The 25,489-nt window shown below is 39.6% G+C and overlaps 1 protein-coding gene and 2 long non-coding RNA genes across 7 annotated transcripts in view; 1 reads left to right on the plus strand and 2 right to left on the minus strand.

Moving 5' to 3' along the window:
• The window catches only part of LOC147571237 (leucine-rich repeat-containing protein 37A2-like), a 35,191-nt gene that overhangs the window by 1,206 nt on the left and 8,496 nt on the right, over positions 1-25,489 (plus strand). Inside the window, exons 2-6 of one of the 5 annotated variants that reach the window (XM_086696504.1) lie at positions 931-1,002; positions 4,861-4,932; positions 5,743-5,774; positions 15,885-15,956; positions 16,520-16,595. In XM_086696504.1, the coding sequence (XP_086552630.1) occupies positions 5,755-5,774; positions 15,885-15,956; positions 16,520-16,595 (168 nt within the window). In that variant the 5' untranslated portion in view covers positions 931-1,002; positions 4,861-4,932; positions 5,743-5,754. Of the gene's footprint in view, positions 1-742; positions 1,003-4,860; positions 4,933-5,693; positions 5,775-15,884; positions 15,957-16,519; positions 16,596-25,489 lie in introns of those variants that run through there. The other 4 variants (XM_086696500.1, XM_086696505.1, XM_086696502.1 and 1 more) reach the window with 4 other exon arrangements.
• LOC147571238 (uncharacterized) lies at positions 5,637-6,962 on the minus strand. Its single transcript, XR_015247584.1, has 2 exons — positions 6,468-6,962; positions 5,637-5,772 (listed from the first exon to the last, which is right to left on the minus strand). It is a non-coding gene; the product is annotated as an uncharacterized LOC147571238 (long non-coding RNA).
• LOC147571239 (uncharacterized) lies at positions 8,862-10,725 on the minus strand. Its single transcript, XR_015247583.1, has 2 exons — positions 10,554-10,725; positions 8,862-10,266 (listed from the first exon to the last, which is right to left on the minus strand). It is a non-coding gene; the product is annotated as an uncharacterized LOC147571239 (long non-coding RNA).

Below are 25,489 nucleotides of genomic sequence, written 5' to 3' on the forward strand. Positions count from 1 at the left end.
GTCCTTGGTCCTACTGCAGTATCCCAGCTAATCACCCTGTAGGTGGCTCCAAGGCATTTCTGGTGGGGAGTGTTTGTAGAGCTACTCCCTTGGCTTTGAGCTAAGGTTGTGGATTTTCTAATTGTATCTTTTCTAATCATTCTTAGGGACTTTGGTGGAGTTTGGAGTTTGGTAGAGACCTGGCATGTTTCAATCTGCCAGCTTGAAATAGCACAACCTCTTAGGAAGGCAATTTTGTACCCCTGTTAAATCCTGGAGAAACTTAGGCAAATGTGTACTAGGATATAAACAGAAAAATGTTCAAAGCAGCACTGTTTATAATAACTAAAAATTAGAAAAATCTAGTATCCACCAACAGTAGAAAGAACAAATAGCGTTACACGGGTATTTACTCTATACATATTAAACTGAGCATTTATGTTATGTGCATTTTATGCACATTTTTAGTTCTCACAGATACTTTTTGGTTGGGGAAAAAAATTAGATGGCTTTACTCGTAGCACTGATATGGTTATAAATAGGGCTTCCACAATAAAATTTGGGAAAAGAGAGGAGGAAGTGGCAGTTCTGTCCATGTTTTTGCCACTCAGGGCTGGATTCTAACAGAGATTTTGTGATCCAGAGAGTAGGCATTAAATGTACATTTTGGTGTGAAGAGTGGATAGGGGTGTGTGTGTGTGTGTGTGTGTGTGTGTGTGTGTGTGTGAGAGAGAGAGAGAGAGAGAGAGAGAGAGAGAGAGAGAGACAAAGGAGTATGTGAGAAGAAAATATTTGAATCAAACAGCAGAGGTCGCCATCCCTACATTAAATAAGAATTAGTGTATTTGGTGGCACCATTACCCAGGTTTCTCTCACATCTAGCGGTCCTGTGTAGCAAATAGTTGTAGTTATTTTGCATTTTGACCCAGAAATGACCTTTTCATTTTGCAGAATTCTCAGTGAAAATTATCTGACCGAATTACGTAAAGACACATTTGAAGGCCTGCTATCCCTCCAGTATTTGTAAGTTAATCAGTTCATCATTTATTATGAGTTTTTAGTTATATTATTTATTAAAAAATACAGGGTTCAAATTAGATAATTGCAACAATTTCTTCTAACAGTAGAATTCTGTAACTCTCTCTATTAAATTGTATAACTCTGTAAGTCTGTGGGGACCCAGCCCATCTCTAGCATTAAATACCTCCTATGCGTTTTCAACTTTTTAATTTTATAGACAAGATCTAGGAAAAAGCCCTTCAGTTGTAGAGGAAAAGGGGTAATGAGGTCTGAGCAATTATGGACACCCATATGAACCTTGTTATGTAAGTGTTCATATACCATCTGCCTTTATTTATATTTATTATTTATGGCCCATGGATCAAATCCTGTGTATGGTCTGTCTTGATACAACCTATGAGTTCAGAATGATTTTCATGTTCTTAAAGGGCTGTAAAAGAGAAAAGAAGAGAGAGAAACAGAGAATATGTGACAGAGACCGTATATGGCCTGCAAAGCCTAAAATATTTACTGTGTGGCCTTTACAGAAAAGGTTTGAAAAAGTTGGCTTAGTAAAATGAGAGGAATTGAAGTTAACCTCAAATTGTCACCTACAAGACAAGAAAATATAGAACACTTACATTAATTTGAATGCCATTAACCCAGAATTTTTAAATAATTTAATCTAAATGAAATATTTAAATATGAAATATTTAAGCAGGTGAATTATGTAAGCAGTATTACCAAGTACATATTAAATTATCAAGAGAACAGATTAGGGATTTCAGTGTGGGAAATTTTATTAGTTTATTTTTTTATTATTATTTTTTATGTAATTTATTGTTAAGTTAGCTAACATACAGTGTGCTCTTGGCTTCAGGAGCAGATTCCTGTGATCGGTGTGGAAATGCTTATGCCACCATAAAAATAGATGTTTAAAATGATGGTTAAGGGGTTGGGGCTCCTGGGTGGCTCAGTTGGTTGGGTGTCTGACTTTGACTCAGGTCGTGATCTCACAGTTTGTGGGTTCGAGCCCCGTGTCGGGCTCTGTGCTGACAGCTCAGAGCCCGGAGCCTGTTTCAGATTCTGTCTCCCTCTCTCTCTGCCCCTCCCCCACTCATGCTCTGTCTCTGTCTCTCTCAAAAATAAATAAACATTAAAAAAAAGATGGCTAAAGGGCACGTGGCTGTCTCAGTCATTAGAGTCTGCAACTCTTGATCTCGAGGTTGTAGGTTAGAGCCCCATGTTAGGTATAGAGATTACTTAAAAAAAATGAAATCTTTAAAAATATAATGATGGTTAAGTGGTATAGTTAGAAATGTTTACACTAAACAAACATCAGAAATGCCTCTAACTTTGCTAATTACAGAATAAACATCTCTCCAGCCTCATTGTCAAGGAAGAAATGTTTGCATATATCTCTGTACATTAGACATACAGAGATACTAATGTTCTTTGCTATGGAGGTTCAGTGTTTATTCTTTGCCCATGCCATCCAAAGCTGTGTATTTCATTAATCCTTTTTTTAAAAATTTTTTAATGTTTATTTATTTTTGAGAGAGAGAGAGAGAGAGAGAGACAGAGTATGAGAGAGACAGAGTATGAGCAGGGTAGGCTCAGAGAGAGAGGGAGACACAGAATCCGAAGCGGGCTTCAGTCTCTGAGCTGTTGGCCCAGAACCCGATGCGGGGCTCGAATTCATGAACAGTGAGATCATGACCTGAACCGAACGAAGTCAGATGCTCAATCGACTAAGCCATCCAGGCGCCCCTCATTAATCCTTATTAATGATGTGCTTTAGAAAATAGATTCTTCTTGCAAATGTAGAAGGCTTAAGGGTAGTGAGTAAAAGGAATCTCATATGACACTAAAAATAGTCCTTCAAATTATCAAACCTTCCAAGTCTTAGGGGACAACCACTTTGTATTGGTCTTCTTGGCTACCTCTGCCATCTGGGCTCCAAACGTTACAAACACAGTTTGGAGAAAAACAAAAGAGACAAACTGCGCAATGGATTGGGCCTTTCATTATTTCTACTATGAGGTACTTTGTAAGCCAATTATTTCATGTTAGGTGAAGTGTTCTCATTCATTCATTCAAAAAAAAATGTGAATCAAAACCTAAAAAAGAATGTGACAGGCCCTATGCCCAGTACCATAGGCACGCAGATGGTTAAGACAGGCTTCCCACCCTTGTAGGAACTCATGATTTCACAGGGAAAATAAACAGAAGCTTAAACCATAACGCATAAGCACTAAATGGATGATGAAGCACTGACAGAGTGCAGAAGCGGGAGCCACAAAGTCATAAAACCACATTTCTTTTCAGTCATTTTGCTCCTTCTACTCACTACCCAGCTGTTAATTTATTTTATAAATATTTGAGTTTGTTCTTTGTCCATGCATCAGTTTTAAACACAGTAGACAACGCAGATGAGCAAGACTAGTCCATACTTTCATGGAGTTTATGCCCAGAGGAAATGGAATGCCAGAATAACTATATTAAGAAGAAATTGGGGCACCTGACCGGCTGAGTCAGTAGAGCATGCGACTCTTGATCTCAGGGTCGTGAGTTCAAGCCCCAGGTTGGGCGTGGAGTCTACTTTAAAAAATTCAAAGAAGGAGAAGAAGGAGGAGGAGGAGAGGGGGAGGGGAAGAAATGGATTTGGGCAATGAGAAGTATAAGTTGTTTTTGGAACATAGAAGAGGGGGGAAGACTTCAAGTTGGATCAGGGAAGTTACTAGAGAAATGCTGTTTGAACAGAACCTTGAATGGCTATGACGTGTCATCGGATAGACATCTTGGGAAGAATATGCTTGCAAAATAGAGTGAGTGAAAGGCAAAATGCAGGAGAAATTTCTTTGGTATCTGTAGAGTAGGAAACTAGAGCCAGATTTAGGATTTTGAAGGCCTTGGATAATATGCCAAGCTACCGTGTTATCACAGCAGTGCTCTAGGACAAACTTTAGACTGCACCAGGGTCACTTGGAGGCCTTGTCAGGACACAGGTTCCACCTCCACAGTTCCTGATTCACTCAGTCCGGAGTAGAGCTGAGAATTTGCATCTTGAGTAAGTTCCCAAGTGACTCTGATATTTGAGAACCACTCCTGGAGAATTAATCTGGTGACTGTGTGCAGTATAGATTAGAATGGGAGAGACCAGAGATGACAATGCCAGTCAGAAGATGGTGGTACCCATGTAGGTGGAAAGTGAGGGACTCGGCTGAAATCAATGGAAATAAGAGGGTCAACTATAATCAAGAATGGGTGTTTCCAAATAAAAATCCAGTACCATGTTGTTTTTTTGTTGGCCCCACTTGCAACTGAAGCAGTTGATAAATTCATAGAGCGTTTAGGCAATGTACAACCAAAAATAAATTTCTATTAATATGATAATATAATTCTGAGTTCGTTCAAAGTTAGGTATTGATTAGAGGAGTAACTTCTTTTCAAGTTAAATGAAAAGGTATCTTTTATCTCTTCTGGTATTGACTTGGTGTCGAGAAATACAACTAAACCAGGAAGGTGTGCTAATGTGAGAATATCCCTTTTAATATTAGAAATTATATGTGGAGATCACAACTTTGAGCTCATAATTTAGAAATTGATGAGGCCACAGAAAGTCATTTAATCAATTCTTCTGCTCTCAGGAAAGATTACTTCCAAGATCTATCAAGATCTATAGTTGTATGTTTTATGTATGAAGATCACAAAGGTGAGACTCTTAAGAAAGGTGAGGGCAGGGTTAGGGGCTCTGGAAGGTTCAAATAACAATTCCTAATACTCAGAGTTTAGCCAAAAGCTACTTATTCAATACTATCATCCTACTAATTAGATAGCTTAGAGCTAATTGAGGCAATATTTTCCTTTTCCTTTTCCTAGAGATTTATCCTGCAATAAAATACAATCTATTGAAAGACGTATATTTGAATCCCTACCTTTTTTGCAGTTTATGTAAGTTACAAATATAATTTCATTGTATTTGGAATTTTTATTAAACTTAATTGTAAACCTCTTTGTTATTCATTTTGAATGAATGAAACTTTATTAGTCGAAAGCTACTAAAATTATGTAGCAAATCTTTTTTGTCTGTGGCAAAGTTTGGTGTGAGAGTTATTATAGAGATCAGAGTGAATCGTTCTAGAGCAGCAGTTCTCTGCCAGGGTGCTTTTGCGTCCAGGTGACACTTGGTAGTGTCTAGAGACATTTTTGATTGTCAGACTGTAGATGTGCTGCTGGCATCTAGTGGGTGGAGGCCAGGGCTGCTGTCACACCCTACAGTTCACAGGGCAGCACCCCCCCCCCATAACAAAGATTATCCAACCATAAATCTCAACAGTGCTAAAGTTGTGAAACATTTTTCTAGAGAAATAAACTTACTTCTCTAGAAAAAAATACTTACTTAACACAAGTATTTATTGAGCATTTACTGATTTGTATCTAATGCACCACATGTATAAACATGAAAGTATAAATCTTTCATGCAAATATTTTTTTTAAAAGGCAAGCATCTTTCATAGTGAGATTTCTTTAGTGTATGGAGATTGTATTGTGGTTATGTTTCGTTATCTATAAATTAGAATCACTGCCAAAGGATAAATATTCTGAAAATATCTTGTTTTTCTTCTTCGTTTGTGTCTTGTTTTTTTTTGTTGTTGTTTTGTTTTGTTTTGGTTTTTTTTTTTTTTTTTTTTTTTTTTTTTTGGTGTGTGTAGAAATCTTGGTTGCAATTTACTCACCAAACTGAACTTTGGAACATTTCAGGCCTGGCATGGAATGCAGTTTTTACACAAGCTGTAAGTGAAACAGAAAATGAATACATGTAAAAAAAAAAACCAAAAAAAACTACATGTAAAAATATCATACAGTGATTGGTTAGGTGTGTGTTAATAAACCCAGTATGAATTCTGGAAAGTAGGTCTTAAAATCCATTTTTTTTTTCAAATGAGGAAACTAAGGTACAAAGAGGCCAAGAGACTTGTCTTAACTCCTAAATGGCACTCTCTGCCCTCCCTCGTACCCAGCTTTGTGTGGGCAGTGAAGGCCCCAAGCAAGTAACACCCAAGTCAGTATTATCATGGGAATTCGTGACAGTGATGCTTCCCCAAGGTGTGCGTGGTCCTTGAAATCCACTTCTGAATTTAACTTTGATTCTGGCTCACGTGCAAGTTTCCTGTGCAAAAGAGAACTGCGAAGAACTAAGTTTAGCACAGAGTTCTCCAGGCAGCAAAAGGTGTGGGTGCTTCCTCAGCCATCAGGAAAGCAGCAAGAACTCCTGAACACCTGCCACAGGGCACTGCTCTCCATGTGCTTTCTTTCCTGACCACTCTTCAGTTAAGAAGTGTGTGACTCCCTTTCAGCAGGGACATTCTGTGATTTCTCTGTCAAAAAGCAAATCATACTGGGCATGTTCAGTGGCCTGAGGGGGATGTTGAGACTCAAGGTTGAAGACCCTCCACTAAAGCAGACGCTGGAAAAGACTGGCTCACTGTCTTGTGGTTCAGAAATCCGATTTCACAGCTTATCTTCCGTTAGATGAAAGTGTTTACGGTGTGTCTGGAGCTGGAGTAAGTTCCTGCGGGTGCCCAAGAGCAGGGGCCTCCTCTCTCATTAATTTGCTGATGCCTAACTTGGGGAAAGAATACTGAGGGTCAGTTTTTTGTTTTGCCAGCATGCCAGAGAACGGGCTCATTGAGTTTCTCCACCAAGAGGTTTTAGTGGTGTCAATATAATGTCTTAAAAGTCACCACCTCTACTAAGCATCTTATAACACCAAGAGTCTCTTCTAAGAATCTGAATTTCATAGTTATGTAGGCAATACAGGACAAAATAGGGTGGAATCCGTTGATAACAATGAATGAATTCATTGAAAAACAATCCGTGCCACGCGCACTCTATGTCGACAATGTACTAAGTACCGGGGGTACAAAGAATATACAGGGACTGTCCCCAAGAATCTTTCATACTGGAAAAAGGAGAAAAAGATGGCCTTTTTCTTGTAATTTACTAAGATATTTGTAAACTGATGGAAACCCCTGTCTTGCCCCACTGAGATCTCTATCAGTTAACCATTTGTTTTCTTTCCTTTCCTTTGTCCTCCAGCAGCCAGAATGACACATATCCCACCTGGGGCGGGGGCATGTGCTAATTTGTATTTTGCCCTCAACTTGCCCCATGCTCCCTCATCAATCTTACATGACAGAGAAAGGTAATTAAAGAACCAGAGCTAGCTGGTATTGAGAATAAATTAATACTCATGCCATGTGTGTTATGCCCAGAATTCGTGATCCCCAAATACCGCCAGGGAGCCGAGTCCGGTGTAAAAGCAAAAGAGCCTTTATTGGAGCTAGCTCGAGCTCAATCCCCTACCTGCACTGTCGAAGCTGTGAGATACCCGGGAGAGAGAGCCAGTTTCAAAAGGACAAAGGTTTTACTGGTGCCTAGTGGCAGTTGGTGAGGTAATGGCTGCGGCCTCAGCTGATTGGCTGGGGAAGGGTCCTGGGGAAGAGTCCTGTTAGGCAGTTGGGGGGGGGTTACTCAAGGGGAGGAGGTGTGGTCAAGGTGAAGGACACAGAACAAGATGGAGTCGGCCGGTGTAGGCCCGCCCTTTCAATGTGGTTTGAATAGAGCTGTACTACTAAAACGAATTCACAGTTAACTTCCAAAACATTATCACAGTACAGTAAGTGTGTATTGGAGGTTGGGCTCCTTGTTTGGGGCCAAACTTTTCTTTTCTTTTTTCTTTTTAACGTTTATTTATTTATTCTGAGAGAAAGAGAGCGTGCGCAGGGGAGATGCCATCCCGTGAATTCAGTCACGTTATTACCTATGTGACTTATTACTGGGGTGTTTATAAGTTGAAACAGTATTTTCTCCAGCATTAAATAAGTTTGTAAACCTTTTGGGCCCCAGCTGAGGTGGATTTATCTTGAACTGACTGAAGCTTAAACTTCAGGTCTCCTCACTTACATAGGCCCCTTCCAAAGTCTTGGGAGGGACCCTCGCAATTCCTGTACGCATAATTTTGCATGTTTTGATGAGGCAGGATTTCCCAAAGTAGATGAGGTTCAGACCCTACAAGGCCTTGATTCACCCCTGGGTTTCAGGTAATTATATCTCAGTAAGTTTTTTGAATGAAGCCTCTTAAGTTATTGATAAACACTGAGTGAACACGTTAGCGGTGTGGTAAAGTCTATTTTGAATCTGAAATCCACCTCAAAGCCATGCCAAGAGTTTATTAATAAGGTACCACTTTTTGAATGGTAGTAATAATCCTGTTTCTTTCAGATGAAATCAGGAATGAAATATATTATGGAAAACCAACAGTGGTTGATAATCCTAAATGTTAAGTATAGTTTTTTTTTTTTTTCCTGACTTTAAAGTGCTTCTCCTTCATTCACCTACACAGGTCCAGACTGGTGGCTTATTTTAAAAAATTCACTTCATTGGTTCTAACAGTACGAGCTCCATGATTTTAGAAGCTGAAGGACTCTACGATGTAGAAAGGCTGTACCTTATCGGGATAGAGCACATTCACATGCTGGCTCGTCTGTGGCGCATCCGTATTGTGCCAAGAACATAAGCTCTAAGGGAGAATAAGGAAAATCTAAGCCTTGCCCCTGTTGAATTATTGTTGAGAATATCATTGAGGTAGGTGTGGCCACCCTCTGAAGGCAAACTCGAGCCCCAGTCACAGACACGCCCTAACGCTCCCCCAGTCAACCGGCATCTGCTTCCTTTTAGACAGCTGTGTGCCCACAAAAGTTGACACACTTCAGGATATTGTCATCGCTTTTTGGTATGTACTGGAAATCCTGGCAGCTTCTTCTCAGATTCAGAAAGGCATAAACGTTAAGGATGAAGATAACAACTCAGGGCTGTCCTTTTGGGGTGATTTAGGGTAACTTTTATTATTTTCCGTGTGTGGTAGTTCAAAAGCTTTGCCATAGTCATACCCAACTATTACTTTTCTTCTCCCAGCTGCATCTGAGTCTTCCCACGTATATACCAAGGCATCTTCTTTCTCTGGGAAGCATGGTAGTTGCTCCTCCGCCCCATATCATTTCTTTAATACCGACCTCTATTAGGTATTTACTGCGCTCCGGCACTATGCTAAGACCTTTCGCTTGTGCTGCAAGTAAGACAATGTGTCTTAAACTCTTAGAATAGAGCCTGGCACGTGGGAAGTGCTCCGGACGTGGCCCCTCACACGGCACTTCATTTTCGTCTTTCCAGCAACTCTTGTGACACAGGTAGTATTATCCTCATTTTGGGGATGAGGAACTTGAAACTCAGAGACATCGGGTGACTTGCCTAGGTTCACACTGTCAATAAGTGACAGAACCACTTCAGAAGCTTCGCGAGTAATACAATTCCGCATTCCCTGGCACTAGGTAGGACCTGAATGACAACTGGCCTTTTGGGCGTCGTCCCTTGGAGTCAGCTTCTCACTGGAATAGGACCTTTCGAGCAGGGAGCTCCTTTTCCCTATGCTTCTGGAGTTCCTGGCCATGCCACCTATGGGCATCCCCAGGCTTCCTGCTCACCGCCTGGTGCAACTATCACATCGTCACTGCTAGGCACCCACTCTGTGCCCAGCCTTATGCTAGGTGCTTTGCACATGCTCTTTCCTTTAATCCTCAAGTTGCCTTATGAGGTAAATGCTGCTAAAAGGACTCGGAGACGTTCGTTACTTAAGTCCCTTCACCAGGAAGTGACAGCCAGAATTCAGACCTAGGTCTGCCTGATTCCAGGGCCCTTGCTTCTTGGGCTGGTCCTCACTGCCAGAAACTCCTCTTCAAGGCTATTCTCAGAACTTTAATTAAAACATAGGCTCACCATTTCAGATTCTTTAGGCTTCGCCCCTCCCCCCGCCCAACCCCTGAGAAAGGATTTACGTGATGCCCTTAGATGTCTTGCATTGAGGAGCTTCCCATGGGGAGTCACGTTCTCATGGCTCATGGACCTATGTAGATGAATAAAGGAAAGGGGTTATTCTATCCCCAGGTACTTCAAACAGACTGGAATAGGGTCTAGATCACTCCACTTATCTCTTCAACTGCTTTCCTCCAACGAGCCAGTTTTCCCTCCATGCCTTGGGATTCCAGCGTAGAGAGTTTGGAGTTTGTCCTATTTGAAATTTATTTTCACTGCCTGCTTTGGACATTTTTTCAGCTAAAGCTGTTAGGATTTCAGTACATTCAGGACAGTGGTGACAAGCTTCAGTCCTCAAGTCTTCTCTGTCTCCTCAGTTAATAGAAAGGAAACGTAGCCCATCTGTCTGGACCTCTGTAGAAGAATTTGGAGAAAAAAAAAATAACACGTAAGAAATGTTCCCTTATTTTGTGAGCTACCTTTAGTCTGTCCCGTTGCTCTGCAACAGAAAGCTTTTGCAAAAATACTTGAGTTTTCCTCTTCAAATAAGATACAGTTTTTTAAAAAACAAAAGAATATCTAGAACAGTATTTCTTCAACTTTGATTATGAGACAGTCTTTGAGGATAACTGTTGTTATGTTTGACTCCCATAAAGATAAGCCCACGAATATCCAAAAGCCAATAGACTGAGTCAGCACACCTTTTATCTGTAAGATGAGGGAATTGAACGGAAATGGAGATGATCTCTAGTGCAATGTCCACCGTTCGTTCGTATCGCAGTCTGTGGAAAAACAATTGCTGTCGGTCCAGCAGAGGTAACCTGTCGGGTCAGTTCTCATTCTCCCCTTGGCTCAGGCACAATAGCTCCATGAAGAAAAGGCAGCACTAAAGACAGGAGGAAATAGGATAATTTGGAGTGGCCTGTATTTTGTTTTCACTACAGATAAACACGGGGCATTCATCTCAGCAGGAGGGCTGCCTGGGTAAGAGGAAGCACTGAGCCGATGGGTATAAGGCCATGGGTGAGCTACCAGGAAAGAGGGGGGGACAGTGGGGGTAGAGCACTGAGATAGTTGGGGGGAAGGATAACGAACTACTAAATTGTTTTGGCTGCATAACTCTTCATAGTCTTTCTTAATAGGGAGCCGGGGGTGGGCGCGGGGTGGAGGGGGGAGGGGAGCAGTGGGCAGGGGAAGACACACACGTGGAAGAGCTTACTTGCACAGAGCCCACCAGTAAGCTTGTAGGTATGAATGCCATTGTTATTGTTTCAAAGCCAAAGGACATTCAGAGCCTCAAGGTTGAGGAACTGTGTTTAACCAGACATGTGACACTCACGTTCTTTCTCTTCATAACATTGTCTGACTGGATATTAACTAGTGTTACACAAACCCGACATGTTAATGGGCCTGAAAAAACGTAGAAGAATGGGCTGGAATAGGAAGAATAGGGGAGTTTCCAAGGCAGGAACAAAAACGCATGGCTCCCAGCCGCACCGCTAACTCCCTCTGACCTCCGTTGTGGAAGAGTTTGAATCTTCGCTCCCCTTTTCTCCACCTACTAACATGTTTATCTTCTGGCAACTGGTTCTCTATTTATCACAACGTGGTTCTTTTTTTTTTTTTTTTTTTTCAAATTGAGATATAGAATATGCATAATAGAATATGCAACGTTATAAAGTATATAGTGCAATGGTATACTTTGATAGACAGTAATCACTGCTAATTCCAGAACATTGTCATCACCCCCCTCAAAAGAAATACCATACCCATCAGCCTTTACTCCCCATTCTCCCCTCCCCCCAGGCCCCTGGCAACAACTAATTTACCTTCTGCCCCTATGGATTTGCCTATTCTGGACATTTCATCGAAATGTGTGTCTAGTTTCTTTCACATAGCTTGTTGGCTTCAAGATTTATCCGGTTGTAGCATGTTTCAGTACTTCATTCTTTTTTTTAATGTTTATTTATTTTTGAAAGAGAGCGCCCACACAAGCGGGGAAGGGGCAGAGGGAGAGGGGGACAGAGGATCCAAAACCACAGAGCCTGATGTAGAGCTCGAACTCATGAACTGTGAGATGACGACCTGAGCCAAAGTCAGATGCTTAACCGACTGAGCCACCCAGGTGCTCCAATCACATTTTGTTCATCCATTCATGAGTTATTGGACATTTGGATTATTTTGACTTTTTGGCTCTTATGAATAATGCTGCTATGAGTATTCATGTGCAAGTTTTTGTGTGGTCATATGTTTTTAATTCTCTTGGGTACGTACCTAAGAGTGGAATTGCTGGGTCATGTAGTAACTCTATATTTAACCCTTTTGAGGAACTGCCAAACTGTTTTCCACAGTGACTGCACCATCTTACATTCCCACCAATGTATGAAGATTCTGGTTTCCCCAAATCTTGCTACCACTTATCATTGTCTCTCTGTTCGATCATAGCCATCTTAGTGAGTGTAGAGTAGTATCTCATTGTAGCTTTGATTTCTATTTCCCTAATGACCTAAGACATTGAGCATCTTTTCATGTGCTTATTGGCCATTCATGTATTTTCTTTGGCGAAATGTCTCTTCAAATCCTTTACCCATTTAAACATTAGATTATTTGTCTTTTTCCTGAGTTTTAAGAGTTCTTTATATATTCTGGATATTCTGGATACTAGACTTGTATCAGACATATGATAGTTTTGGGTTGTTTTTTTATTTTTAAATAAAGTCCAGCTTACCTATTTTTCCTTTGGTTTGTTGTGCTTTTTGTGTCATGTCTAAGAAACTGTTGCCTAAATCCAAGGTCATAAAGATTTCTCTCCTGAGAGTTTTATAGCTTGAGCTCTTCCATTTAGGTCTTTGACTCATTTTGAGTTAATATTTATATATGGTGTGAAGTGTAGGAATCCAACTCCATTATTTTGTATGGGGATATACGGTTGTCCCAGCATCATTTGAAAACACTAGTCTTCCCACATTGAATGGTGTTGGCACCCTTGTTGAAAATCAGTGGGCCATAAATGTGAGGATTTATTCCTGGACTGTCAGTTCTGTTCCATCAGCTTACATGTCTGTTCTTATGCCAGTACCACACCGTGATTACTGTAGTTTTGAAGTAGGTTTTGAAACCAGGGCGTGTGAGTCTCCCCATTTGGTTGTTCTTTGTCAAAATCGTTTTGGAGCCCCTGGGTAGCTCAGTTGGTTAAGTGGCCGGCTCTTGATTTCAGCTCAGGTCATGACCTCACGGTTTGTGAGATGGAACCCCGTGTTGCCATCTGCACTGACAGCATGGAGCCTGCTTGGGATGCTCCCTCTCTTTCTCCCTCTGCCCCTCCCCTGCTCACACTTTTCCCCACTCACACTCGCTCATGTTTGCTCTTCTGCACGGGTGTGTATGCTCGCTGTCTCTCAAAATGAATAGATAAACTTTTTTTTTTTTTAAAGATCATTTTGGGCTATTCTCGGTCCCTTGAATTGACATACAGATTTTAGAATTAGCTTGCCAATATTTGGAAAGAAGTCAGTTGGGGTTTTGATAGGGATTATACTGAAACCACAGTTCAATCTGGGGTATAGTGCCATTTTAACAATATTTTCCTCTGATCCGTGAACATGGCATATCTTTACATTTATTTCAATCTTCTTTAATTTCTTTCAACAACGTTTTGTGGTTTTTAGTGTGATTCTTGCACTTCTTTGGTTAAATGTTTTCCTAAGTATTTTATTCTTTTGAGTACTGTTATACATGGAATTGTTTTCTTAATTTCATCTTTGGAATAGTCATTGCTGATGTATAGAAATAAAGCTAATTTTTACATATCGATCTTGTGTCCTGTAACCTTGCTGAACTCATTTATTAGTGCTAAGGTTTTTTTTCTACATTCCCAGGAATATGTCTTGTGGTCTTCTAGTTACCCAGGAAGATGTTGGAGCATTTCAAAGTCCCTATGGACATCTCATTTCTCAGCTTTTCCCTTTTAGGCTTTTTGTTTAGGCTATTTTTTGTCTTGTGATCAATTGCCTCACATAGCTGCCAGATTAAAACATTTATCTATAATTGTTTTCAAAAAAATGCCCCTTGGGAAGAGGCTATTTTAGCACTGTGCAGTTCTCAGTGAGGTCAAGGGCAAGGCTTTCAAGTGAAGTTTTTTAGGGACCCCACTAGACAGGTAAAACAATGACAGTTTGTTCTTTGGGAATGAGGCTTTAAGGAACTTCAGCTCCATTTTGTTCCCCTGGGATGCGGGCAATTTTTAAGGCTATCATCAGGATGGAGAGCAGAGGTTGAGGACAAGTTAAAACAACAGAGCTCACTGTTCTTATAGAAATTAGTAATTTTTTCTTTAATACATGCTCTCCGGGTTGCTGCAAGCCCATTGGTTAAAATTTCCAAAGTTCTGAGAAAGTTGATTTTGACCATTTTTGCTAGTTGTTGTTGTTGTTGTTGTTGTGGCTTTTACGGAAGGATGAATTTTCAGACGTCCTTCCTTTCTCATTTTCACTGATTCACCTGTAACAGGGCTTTAAAATCTCTAAAGTCTCAGGGCACCTGGGTGGCTCAGTTAACTGCCTGACTCTTGATTTCGGCTCAGGTCATGATCTTGCGGTCATGGGATCAAGCCCCATGTCAGGCTCTGCACTGGGCATGGAGCCTGCTTGGGATTCTCTCTCTCTCTCTTCCTCTGCCTCTCCTGCACTCATACTCTTGTACTCTCTCTCTCAAAAAATAGAATAAAAAAATAAGAAATGAAATCTCTAAAGTCTCAATGATCACAGGCTAATTAAATACTTAATCATGGGAGATGATTAGAGGAAAGGAATAAAAGTAGAAAATGTAATTCTTAGAGAAGCTCTCCCAGATGGAGAGATGAAGTTCAGCAAAGTGTTTCTATATTTAATGCTCTCAAAGTTAAGTTTAAGGTAACGGCTATTTTAAACCCCCTTTTTTTCATACAATTTAAATACAGGCTTTGGAGTCAGAACTGAGTTCAGATTCCATCTCTGCTTCTTGACTGGCTTGACAAACTGGGACAAATTATACAACCTCTCTGTACTTCAGTTTCCTCACTTGTAAAATGGGGTAATGATGTGTCTATCACATAAGGTTATTGTGAGGTTTAAATGTGAAATGCTGATCACAGATGCCCCATAGCTCAATAGTATCGGTTGTGATGATTATCCTTATAATTTTGCAAAAGTACAGTGATGATTCTTGAGCAGAGTCAACCTAAAGGCAGATTTTCTTTTCTTTCTTCCTGTTTCCTTCACTTTATTTTTGCTGTAAAGAACTGAGAAGAAAATCTACTCAGCATTTTGGAATAAAAACTTGTGTCAAGCAGTGACAAAATGTTATTTATTCAACAAGCCTTCACTAAGTAACTAGTAAATAACAAGCACTCTGTCAGGCACAGGGACAAAAATGACAATAGAGTATGGTCCCTGCCCTCAGGGAGCTGGCAGTCCAGCAGATGGATAAGGAAACGGGATCATATGCCACCTAACAAAGGCTGTCATAGGAGAATGAATACAAATGGTGGGGGTATAGCTTTCACCATTTCCTCTTAGATTAATCCCTTTGTCTTTAGCCCCCAAACTGAGGAATTGGTCCTATTTTTGTCTTTAACCGGGTGTTTTAAACTGTGGAATTTTTTACATTTCTAGAGATAAAGGAAAAGCACCTAGAATTATAGAGGACACTAGAAACAGTATTTCCTACAGAGCCTGGGCTTCCTACCAGCATAGTCACTTCTAGGGTTTTCAGCCCAAAAAGTTCTTTGGCATATCTTTGCTTTGCTGTCCACGTAAAAAAAAAAAAAAAAAAAAAAAAAATTTTTTTTCTCTTTCTGTTCTCCACTTTATCGTCCAGAGAGCTGGGTAGTTCCCAAAGGAAGAGTGCTTTACAGATTCTAAGGGTGATTTATAGGCAAAGGCAGAAAATGATTAGTTTTAACCTTCCAGTTCCATACCCCCAAAATGAACATAAACTTTCATGGTAGTCATTACTGGAAATGCAGATCATTTTAATTCCATTGCATTTTTCAGAATTATCAGCCGTAACCCTCTGTCAGCTGTTGAAGATTCCTATCTTTTTAAGTTGCCAGCATTAAAATATTTGTAAGTATTGCAACAATCTCATGGCTCATGAGATGATTTCTGATCTTTTTTGTTGTCATCAAAAGATTAAGTATTTTGCGTTTTGGTTAAAAAGTCCTAATTTAAGTTTTAACTGGGTTATTGAAATAAGCATTATTAGCAAAGAAAAAACGTATATGGGCAAGATAGCCTGCAGAGGAAGGCGTAGTAGTGAAGAACACATAAGAGACATGGGACTTGCAGATGTAGGTAGAAATACCATTTATCTCAAAGTGGAAAGTGGAGTAAGGTGTATATTAAAAGAAAAAAAGACTAATCAAGAGAGGTGGATGCAATTGAGAATGAAAATGAGGATAAGAGTAAAAAGGATTGTACTGTTGAGCACCAAGGTGATTAATTTGATGATGCACATAAAATGTCTTCATTGGGAGTTTTCTGAAATTATTGTCCATAGCAAGAAAACTCTTGAGCTGACTTGACAAAGAAGCCAGAATTGAAGTAACCACATGTTGTTAAGTATCTTTTTAGGTACAGAATTTTTATCCTTGGGTTCAAATCACGCATGTTTGGGCTTTCTCCTTCAGAGACATGGGATCAACACAGGTGTCACTTACAACAGTTGAGAGCATCCTCATGATGACCCTTGAATTTGGAAACACTGTAAGTTGATTTTTCTTATGTGTATTTTCACTTAGTTGTTGATTTAGATTTGTTTTATTGTCTTCCTAAGTCAGATTTATTGAGGTATAAAATTTACTCTTTTTAAGCGTACAGTTTGATGAGTTTTGACAAACGTGTACTTATGTAAGCACCACCACATTTGAGACGTAGACCATTCTGTCACCCCAAAAGGCCCCTATGTGCCTTTGCAGCCAATCCCCTTTTGTCACCACCAGCCCTGGCAACCACCAACCTAATTTTTGTCCCTATAGTTTTGCCTTCTCCACAGTGTCTTATAAATGAAATCATACAAGGGGCACCTGGGTGGCTCGGGCAGTTAAGCGTCCGACTTCAGCTCAGGTCATGATCTCGCGGTTCGTGAGTTCAAGCCCTGCATCGGACTCTGTCCTGACAGCTCAGAGCCTGGAGCCTGCTTCGGATTCTGTGTCTCCCTGTCTCTCTACCCCTTCCCCATTTGCCCTCCATCTCTCTCTCTCTCTCTCAAAAATAAATGAACATTAAAAAAAATAAATAAATGAAATCATACAGTATGCAGTCTTCTGTGATTGGTTCCTTTCAGCATAATCCTTTTGAGATTCATCCATGTGTTTTTTTAACTTTTTTAACGTTTATTTATTTTTGAGAAACAGAGAGCATAAGCAGGAGAGGGGGAGAGAGAGAGAGAGAGAGAGAGAGAGAGAGAGACAGACAGACACACACAGAACCCGAAGCAGGCTCCAGGCTCTGTCAGCGCAGAGCCCAATACAGGGCATGAACCTGCGGAACATGAGATCATGGCCTGAGCCAAAGTCGGTCACTTATCTGACTGAGCCACCCAGGCACCCCAGAGACTCATCCATGTGTTTGCACATGTCAGTAGTTCATTTCCTTTTTATTGCCGAGTAGTATTGCAGTTGTGAGGATATACCAGTTTGTTTATGCGTTCATCAGTTAATGGGCATTTGAGTTGTTTCTAGCTTTTTGGCCTTTATGAATAAAGTTGCTTAAAACACTTACATGCAGGTCTTCGTATGAGCATATGTTTTCATTGGGGGAGGGGGGGAGGGGGTAAAATACCTAATGGCAGGATTGCTACATCATATGCTAAGTGTATATTTAACTGTTTAAGAAACTGCTTACCTGTTTTCTAAAGTGGATGTACCATTTTGCATTCCAGCCTGCAGTATATGAGATCTTCTATCTATCCTTTCTTCTAATGTCTTGATCTATTTTTCATAAGGTGAATGTTGGCCTTAAAATTGAGTTGGGAAGTAGTCCCCTCTCTTCAATTCTCTAGTACAGTTTGTGCAGAATTGGCATTATGTTTTCCTTAAATGTTTGCTAGAATTCACCAGTGAAGCCATGTGGGCTTGAAGCTTTCTTTGTGAGAAAGTGTTAAACTACAGATTTTATTTTTGTAATAGTGCTACTTAAATTACATACTTATTTTTTGGAGTAGTTCATGTCTTTCAGGGAATCTATTTCATCTTGAAGTTATTGACATAAAGTATTTTATAATGTTCCCTTATTATCCTTTTAGTATCTGTAGAATTGTAGTGATGTCATTCCTCTCATTTTTGATATTGATAATTTGTGTCTTCTCTTGTCTTTTCTTGATAAATCTGGCCAGAAGTTTATCAGTTTTACTTATCTTCTCTAAAAAGTGCCTTTTCATTACACTGACTTCTCTATTTTTGTTTTCCTTTTTAAAAATTTCTGCTTTGATCTTCATCATTCCATTTTCTCTCCTTACTCAGTGATGAATTTCCTTTTCTTTTTCTAGTTTCTTCAAAGTGGACACTGGGGGGGGGGGGGGGCGCCTGGGTGGCGCAGTCGGTTAAGCGTCCGACTTCAGCCAGGTCACGATCTCGCGGTCCGTGAGTTTGAGCCCCGCGTCGGGCTCTGCGCTGATGGCTCGGAGCCTGGAGCCTGTTTCCGATTCTGTGTCTCCCTCTCTCTCTGCCCCTCCCCCGTTCATGCTCTGTCTCTCTCTGTCCCAAAAATAATAAATAAACGTTAAAAAAAAAAAAAAAAACTTAAAAAAAAAAAAGTGGACACTGGGGAAGATGAATACTATATGAGCAACATCCCACATGTTGACATGTGTTTTCAGTTTCAGTCGGTACAAAATCGTTTTTAATATCCATTTTGACTTATTTGACCAATAGGGTTCCTTAGGAGTGTGTTGGTTAGTTTCTAAATATTTGGAGATTTTACAGATCTGTTAATTTGTTATTTAATTCCATTGTGGTCACAGAACAATATGTTGGATGACTGAAATCCTTTTAAATTTATTGAGGCTTGTTTTATAGCCAATGAATTCTGGTAATAGATGAGAATATGGTCTATTTTGATAAATATTATGTGCCCACTTGAAAAAAAATATGTAGTCTGCTGATTTGGTGTGGAGTATTCTATAAATGTCAACTAGGTCAAGTAGGTTGGTAGTATTTTTCAAGTCTGATGTATCATTACTCATTTTCTATATATTTTTTCTGTCAATTATTGAGAGAGGGATATTGAAATCTCCAACTATAATTGTGTACTTTTGTGTCTCTCTTTCCTATTCTCCTTAATATATTTGGAAGTTCTATTATCAGATACATAAATTTTTAAGTTATGTCTTTTCTATTAGTTGACATTTCTATCACAATGGAATAACCTCATTTATCCCTGGTAATATCTTCGCTTTGAAATTGACTTTGTCCTATAGTAAATATAGCCACTCAAGGTTTCGTTTGATTAGTGTTAGCAAAGCATAATTTCTTCCATATTTTTAACCTACTTATATCTTTGTATTGAAGATGAATCTTATAGACAGCATATAGTTGGCTTTTGCTTTTTTATCCAGTATGACAACTCTATCTTTTAATTAGGTGATTGCACCATTTATAGTTAATGTAATTATTTATAGGATTACATTTAAAGCTACTGTCTACTCTTTCTATGTATCCCATCTGTTCTTTGTTTCTTTTCTTTTTCTTTTTCTTCCTGCTCTTGGGTTGATTTAGTACGTTTTATTATTTTTTGGTGGGGGGATAAATAGTTACAACTCAGGTTTTGTTATTTTAGTAGCTGTTTAATGGTTTGTAGTGTTCATGTTTAACTTATCACAGTCTATCTTCAAATGATATGATATGATTTCATGAATAGTATAAGAACCTTACAATAAATAGTGTACTTCCATTGTTCCCCTCCTGACCTTTGTGCTATTGTTTTCATACGTTTTACTTTTAGCACACCATATTATTTTTTTTGTTTAAATAGTCAATTATCTTTTTTTATTTTTTATTTTTGAGAGAGACAGAGTGCAAGTGGGGGAGGGGCAGAGAGAGAGGGAGACACAGAATCTGAAGCAGGCTCCAGGCTCTGAGCTGTAGACACAGAGCCTGATGTGGGGCCTGAAATCACAGACTATGAGATCATGACCTGAGCTGAAGTCAGATGCTTAACTGACTGAGCCACCTGGGTGCCCCTCAATTATCTCTTTTATTGAAGTATATATAGATCATGTAATATTAAATTAGTTTCAGGTGTACAACACAGTGATCTTTTATATACATTATGAAATGCTCACCACAATAAGTATATTACAGTATTATTGACGATATTCCCTATGCTGTACTTTTCATCTGGTGACTTATTTATTTTATAACTGCAAGTTTGTACCTCTTAACCCTTTTCACTCATTTTGTCCATATCCCTAGTTTGTTCTCCATATTTACAAGTGTTTTCTCTTTTTTGTTGTTGTTTATTCATTCATTTGGTTTTTTGTTTATTTTTTGTTTATTTTTTACCTTGTTTTATATTTTATTTTTTATTTATTTATTTTTTTAATATATGAAATTTATTGTCAAATTGGTTTCCATACAACACCCAGTGCTCATCCCAAAAGGTGCCCTCCTCAATACCCATCACCCACCCTCCCCTCCCTCCCACCCCCCATCAACCCTCAGTTTGTTCTCAGTTTTTAACAGTCTCTTATGCTTTGGCTCTCTCCCACTCTAACCTCTTTTTTTTTTTTTTTCCTTCCCCTCCCCCATGGGTTTCTGTTAAGTTTCTCAGGATCCACATAAGAGTGAAATCATATGGTATCTGTCTTTCTCTGTATGGCTTATTTCACTTAGCATCACACTCTCCAGTTCCATCCACGTTGCTACAAAAGGCCATATTTCATTTTTTCTCATTGCCACGTAGTATTCCATTGTGTATATAAACCACAATTTCTTTATCCATTCATCAGTTGATGGACATTTAGGCTCTTTCCATCATTTGGCTATTGTTGAGAGTGCTGCTATAAACATTGGGGTACAAGTGCCCCTATGCATCAGTACTCCTGTATCCCTTGGATAAATTCCTAGCAGTGCTATTGCTGGGTCATAGGGTAGGTCTATTTTTAATTTTCTGAGGAACCTCCACACTGCTTTCCAGAGCGGCTGCACCAATTTGCATTCCCACCAACAGTGCAAGAGGGTTCCCGTTTCTCCACATCCTCTCCAGCATCTACAGTCTCCCGATTTGTTCATTTTGGCCACTCTGACTGGCGTGAGGTGATATCTGAGTGTGGTTTTGATTTGTATTTCCCTGATAAGGAGCGACGTTGAACATCTTTTCATGTGCCTGTTGGCCATCCGGATGTCTTCTTTAGAGAAGTGTCTATTCATGTTTTCTGCCCATTTCTTCACTGGGTTATTTGCTTTTCGGGTGTGGAGTTTGGTGAGCTCTTTATAGATTTTGGATACTAGCCCTTTGTCCGATATGTCATTTGCAAATATCTTTTCCCATTCCGTTGGTTGCCTTTTAGTTTTGTTGGTTGTTTCCTTTGCTGTGCAGAAGCGTTTTATCTTCATAAGGTCCCAGTAATTCACTTTTGCTTTTAATTCCCTTGCCTTTGGGGATGTGTCGAGTAAGAGATTGCTACGGCTGAGGTCAGAGAGGTCTTTTCCTGCTTTCTCCTCTAAGGTTTTGATGGTTTCCTGTCTCCCATTCAGGTCCTTTATCCATTTTAAGTTTATTTTTGTGAATGGTGTGAGAAAGTGGTCTAGTTTCATTCTTCTGCATGTTGCTGTCCAGTTCTCCCAGCACCATTTGTTAAAGAGACTGTCTTTTTTCCATTGGATGTTCTTTCCTGCTTTGTCAAAGATGAGTTGGCCATACGTTTGTGGGTCTAGTTCTGGGGTTTCTATTCTATTCCATTGGTCTATGTGTCTGTTTTTGTGCCAATACCATGCTGTCTTGATGATGACAGCTTTGTAGTAGAGGCTAAAGTCTGGGATTGTGGTGCCTCCTGCTTTGGTCTTCTTCTTCAAAATTACTTTGGCTATTCGGGGCCTTTTGTGGTTCCATATGAATTTTAGGATTGCTTGTTCTAGTTTCGAGAAGAATGCTGGTGCAATTTTGATTGGGATTGCATTGAATGTGTAGATAGCTTTGGGTAGTATGGACATTTTGACAATATTTATTCTTCCAATCCATGAGCAGGGAATGTCTTTCCATTTCTTTAAATCTTCAATTACCTTCATAAGTTTCCTATAGTTTTCAGCATGCAGATCTTTTACATCTTTGGTTAGATTTATTCCTAGGTATTTTATGCTTCTTGCTGCAATTGTGAATGGGATCAGTTTCTTTATTTGTCTCTCTGTTGCTTCATTGTTAGTGTATAAGAATGCAACTGATTTCTGTACATTGATTTTGTATCCTGCAACTTTGCTGAATTCATGTATCAGTTCTAGCAGACTTTGGTGGAGTCTATCGGATTTTCCATGTATAATATCATGTCATCTGCAAAAAGCGAAAGCTTGACTTCATCTTTGCCAATTTTGATGCCTTTGATTTCCTTTTGTTGTCTGATTGCTGATGCTAGAACTTCCAGCACTATGTTAAACAACAGCGGTGAGAGTGGGCATCCCTGTCGTGTTCCTGATCTCAGGGAAAAAGCTCTAGTTTTTCCCCGTTGAGGATGATGTTAGCTGTGGGCTTTTCATAAATGGCTTTTATGATCTTTAAGTATGTTCCTTCCATCCCGACTGTCTCAAGGGTTTTTATTAAAAAAGGGTGCTGGATTTTGTCAAAGGCCTTTTCTGCATCGATTGACAGGATCATATGGTTCTTCTCTTTTTTTTTTTTTGTTAATGTGATGTATCACGTTGATTGATTTGCGAGTGTTGAACCAGCCCTGCACCCCAGGAATGAATCCCACTTGGTCATGGTGAATAATTCTTTTTATATGCCGTTGAATTCGATTTGCCAGTATCTTATTGAGAATTTTTGCATCCATATTCATCAGGGATATTGGCCTGTAGTTCTCTTTTTTTACTGGGTCTCTGTCTGGTTTAGGAATCAAAGTAATACTGGCTTCATAGAATGAGTCTGGAAGTTTTCCTTCCCCTTCTATTTTTTGGAATAGCTTGAGAAGGATAGGTATTATCTCTGCTTTAAACGTCTGGTAGAACTCCCCTGGGAAGCCATCTGGTCCTGGACTCTTATTTGTTGGGAGATTTTTGATAACCGATTCAATTTCTTTGCTGGTTATGGGTCTGTTCAAGCTTTCTATTTCCTCCTGATTGAGTTTTGGAAGAGTGTGGGTGTTTAGGAATTTGTCCATTTCTTCCAGGTTGCCCAATTTGTTGGCATATAATTTTTCATAGTATTCCCTGATAATTGTTTGTATCTCTGAGGGATTGGTTGTAATAATTCCATTTTCATTCATGATTTTATCTATTTGGGTCATCTCCCTTTTCTTTTTGAGAAGCCTGGCTAGAGGTTTGTCAATTTTGTTTATTTTTTCAAAAAACCAACTCTTGGTTTCGTTGATCTGCTCTACAGTTTTTTTAGACTCTCTATTGTTTATTTCTGCTCTGATCTTTATTATTTCTCTTCTTCTGCTGGGTTTAGGCTGCCTTCGCTGTTCTGCTTCTATTTCCTTTAGGTGTGCTGTTAGATTATGTATTTGGGATTTTTCTTGTTTCTTGAGATAGGCCTGGATTGCAATGTATTTTCCTCTCAGGACTGCCTTCGCTGCGTCCCAAAGCGTTTGGATTGTTGTATTTTCATTTTCGCTTGTTTCCATATATTTTTTACTTTCTTCTCTAATTGCCTGGCTGACCCACACATTCTTTAGTAGGGTGTTCTTTAACCTCCATGCTTTTGGAGGTTTTCCAGACTTTTTCCTGTGGTTGATTTCAAGCTTCATAGCATTGTGGTCTGAAAGTATGCATGGTATAATTTCAATTCTTGTAAACTTATGAAGGGCTGTTTTGTGACCCAGTATATGATCTATCTTGGAGAATGTTGCATGTGCACTCGAGAAGAAAGTATATTCTGTTGCTTTGGGATGCAGAGTTCTAAATATATCTGTCAAGTCCATCTGATCCAATGTCTCATTCAGGGCCCTTGTTTCTTTACTGACCATGTGTCTAGATGATCTATCCATTTCTGTAAGTGGAGTGTTAAAGTTCCCTGCAATTACCACATTCTTATCAATAAGGTTGCTTATGTTTATGAGTAATTGTTTTATATATTTGGGGGCTCCGGTATTCGGCGCATAGACATTTATAATTGTTAGCTCTTCCTGATGGATAGACCCTGTAATTATTATATAATGCCCTTCTTCATCTCTTGTTACAGCCTTTAATTTAAAGTCTAGTTTGTCTGATACAAGTATGGCTACTCCAGCTTTCTTTTGGCTTCCAGTAGCATGATAAATAGTTCTCCATCCCCTCACTCTCAATCTAAAGGTGTCCTCAGGTCTAAAATGAGTCTCTTGTAGACAGCAAATAGATGGGTCTTGTTTTTTTATCCATTCTGATACCCTATGTCTTTTGGTTGGCGCATTTAATCCATTTACATTCAGTGTTATTATAGAAAGATACGGGTTTAGAGTCATTGTGATGTCTGTATGTTTTATGCTTGTAGCGATGTCTCTGGTACTTTGTCTCACAGGGTCCCCCTTAGGATCTCTTGTAGGGCTGGTTTAGTGGTGACAAATTCCTTCAGTTTTTGTTTGTTTGGGAAGACCTTTATCTCTCCTTCTATTCTAAATGACAGACTTGCTGGATAAAGGATTCTCGGCTGCATACTTTTTCTGTTTAGCACACTGAAGATCTCGTGCCAATTCTTTCTGGCCTGCCAAGTTTCAAAAGAGAGATCAGTCACGAGTCTTATAGGTCTCCCTTTATATGTGAGGGCACGTTTATCCCTTGCTGCTTTCAGAATTTTCTCTTTATCCTTGTATTTTGCCAGTTTCACTATGATATGTCGTGCAGAAGATCGATTCAAGTTACGTCTGAAGGGAGTTCTCTGTGCCTCTTGGATTTCAATGCCTTTTTCCTTCCCCAGTTCAGGGAAGTTCTCAGTTATAATTTCTTCAAGTACCCCTTCAGCACCTTTCCCTCTCTCTTCCTCCTCTGGGATACCAATTATGCGTATATTATTTCTTTTTAGTGTATCGCTCAGTTCTCTAATTTTCCCCTCATACTCCTGGATTTTTTTATCTCTCTTTCTCTCAGCTTCCTCTTTTTCCATAACTTTATCCTCTAGTTCACCTATTCTCTCCTCTGCCTCTTCAATCCGAGCTGTCGTCGTTTCCATTTTGTTTTGCATTTCGTTTAAAGCGCTTTTCAGCTCCTCGTGACTGTTCCTTAGTCCCTTGATCTCTGTAGCAAGAGATTCTCTGCTGTCCTCCATACTGTTTGCAAGCCCAGCGATTAATTTTATGACTATTATTCTAAATTCACTTTCTGTTATATTATTTAAATCCTTTTTGATCAGTTCATTAGCTGTTGTTATTTCCTGGAGATGCTTCTGAGGGGAATTCTTCCGCTTGGTCATTTTGGGTAGTCCCTGGAGTGGTGAGGACCTGCAGGGCGCTTCCCCTGTGCTGTGGTGTATAACTG

The sequence above is a fragment of the Puma concolor genome, unplaced genomic scaffold (assembly GCF_028749965.1).
Source record: "Puma concolor isolate L17-30 unplaced genomic scaffold, mPumCon1.1.hap2 unalloc_scaffold_38, whole genome shotgun sequence".
In the NCBI taxonomy this organism is placed as follows: domain Eukaryota; kingdom Metazoa; phylum Chordata; class Mammalia; order Carnivora; family Felidae; genus Puma; species Puma concolor.